Below are 1,476 nucleotides of genomic sequence, written 5' to 3' on the forward strand. Positions count from 1 at the left end.
GATCCGTGGGCAGCCAGCCCGGCTCGGGGAACTTCACCTGAGAGCACAGAGAGAGGTGTGAGGCAGCTCGGGAAGGCCACAGGTGGGAGATGTTGAGTCTCAGCACCCTGCCCTAGCTCACCTCGAACTGCACGATGAGCTTTCCTTTCTGAAAGGGGCTCCTGTACACGGGCATCCCCTCGTTGGGGATGCACTTCAGGTCCCCGGGGCGGATCACGTCACCTGAGGGACAGAGATGAGGGTCACCCTGCTGTGCTGGCAGCTCCTGGTGTGATATATTGGTCTCTTTGAGCCAGGTCTTATAAGCTCTTGGAGATTTATATCACACCCGAGATAGCTCAGCTACCTTAGAAGGCATAAAATCTGCAGGATGGCTTCTGCGGTAGTGTTGGAAAGGCAAAATAACAAAACTCTTTACAGAGACAAGCAGAGCCAGGTGCAAAAGGTTCTAAAACACCTCACAAAAGCGATTAGTTCCTTTGTGCTCTTCTTTTGCTAGTAAATTGCTAGGTGGGACTTTTCAGCTCCTGTCCAACTGGCCATCCTTAAGCTCGAGGTGAAATCCCCCCAGGAGGTGGGGACATCTCCTATGAGCTGTCTTTTTACCTAATTGAGGAGATAAACTGGGCTTTTTTTCTTTTTTAAGGAGACAAAGGACAGTTTTGTCACTCCATCAACAGGGGGCACATCCCTGTAGTGCTGTGCCACTCCCAGGCGCTGAGTGCCCCTCACCTGGCGGGGAGGACACGAGCAGGGTGCGGTTGTCCAGGGTGTGGATCACCTGCCTGCACCCACACAGGGCGTCTGCCAGGCTGATCTCCCTCCTGACAATCAGGTCGTCACCGTTGCGCCGGAAAACAGGATGTTCCTTCTGATCCAGGACAATGATGATGTCCCCGGGCTCCAGGCCGGGCACCTGGTCCCCTTCCTCGTGGAAGGTGATTTTCTGCCCGTCCTTCATGCCTGTGAGGAGGGTGGAGGAGGCTCAGAGCCCGTGGGGCGCTTTGGGGTGACCTCCTGTGCATCCAGCCGCGGCTCACCTTTATCCAGGTGCACGCTGAGGATTTTCTTCTCCCGCACCACCTTGCGGCCGTTGCAGGTGAGGCAGCAGCAGCGGGGTTTTCTGCAGGGACAGCTTCCGTGTGGAGCCGTTGTACAGATCCTCCAGCGACACCGAGAGCTGGTGCACCACCGTCTTCCCTGGGCACGGGGAGAGCCTGGCTCAGCACCAGCCGTGTGCCACCCCCGTGCCACGGCCAGACACGCACTGGACACTGCTCAGGCTCACCAGGTGAGCCAGCCCTGCTCCTTCCTCAAGGACAGAGGCAGGGACAGCTTCACTCCAAGCCTGGATGCCACCCTGGGGCAGTGCCCTGTCCCCAGCGTGGGCAGGGCACAGCTCCCACCCCAGGGCTCCCAGCCACCCCCAGCTGCTCCAGCTGGAGCGGCTGGGGGGGGGCCCCCCCCCCCTCTCTT

General features: G+C 58.9%; 1 protein-coding gene across 1 annotated transcript in view; it reads right to left on the bottom strand.

The window, feature by feature from the left end:
- Positions 1-112: 112 nt before the first annotated feature.
- The window catches only part of LOC102034917 (dnaJ homolog subfamily A member 1-like), a 3,087-nt gene continuing 1,723 nt past the window's right edge, over positions 113-1,476 (bottom strand). Inside the window, 4 exon segments of the mRNA XM_031063964.1 lie at positions 113-222; positions 733-963; positions 1,041-1,117; positions 1,119-1,200. Coding sequence (XP_030919824.1) covers positions 113-222; positions 733-963; positions 1,041-1,117; positions 1,119-1,200 — 500 coding nt within the window.

This window comes from Geospiza fortis, unplaced genomic scaffold (genome assembly GCF_000277835.1).
Source record: "Geospiza fortis unplaced genomic scaffold, GeoFor_1.0 scaffold387, whole genome shotgun sequence".
NCBI lineage: Eukaryota > Metazoa > Chordata > Aves > Passeriformes > Thraupidae > Geospiza > Geospiza fortis.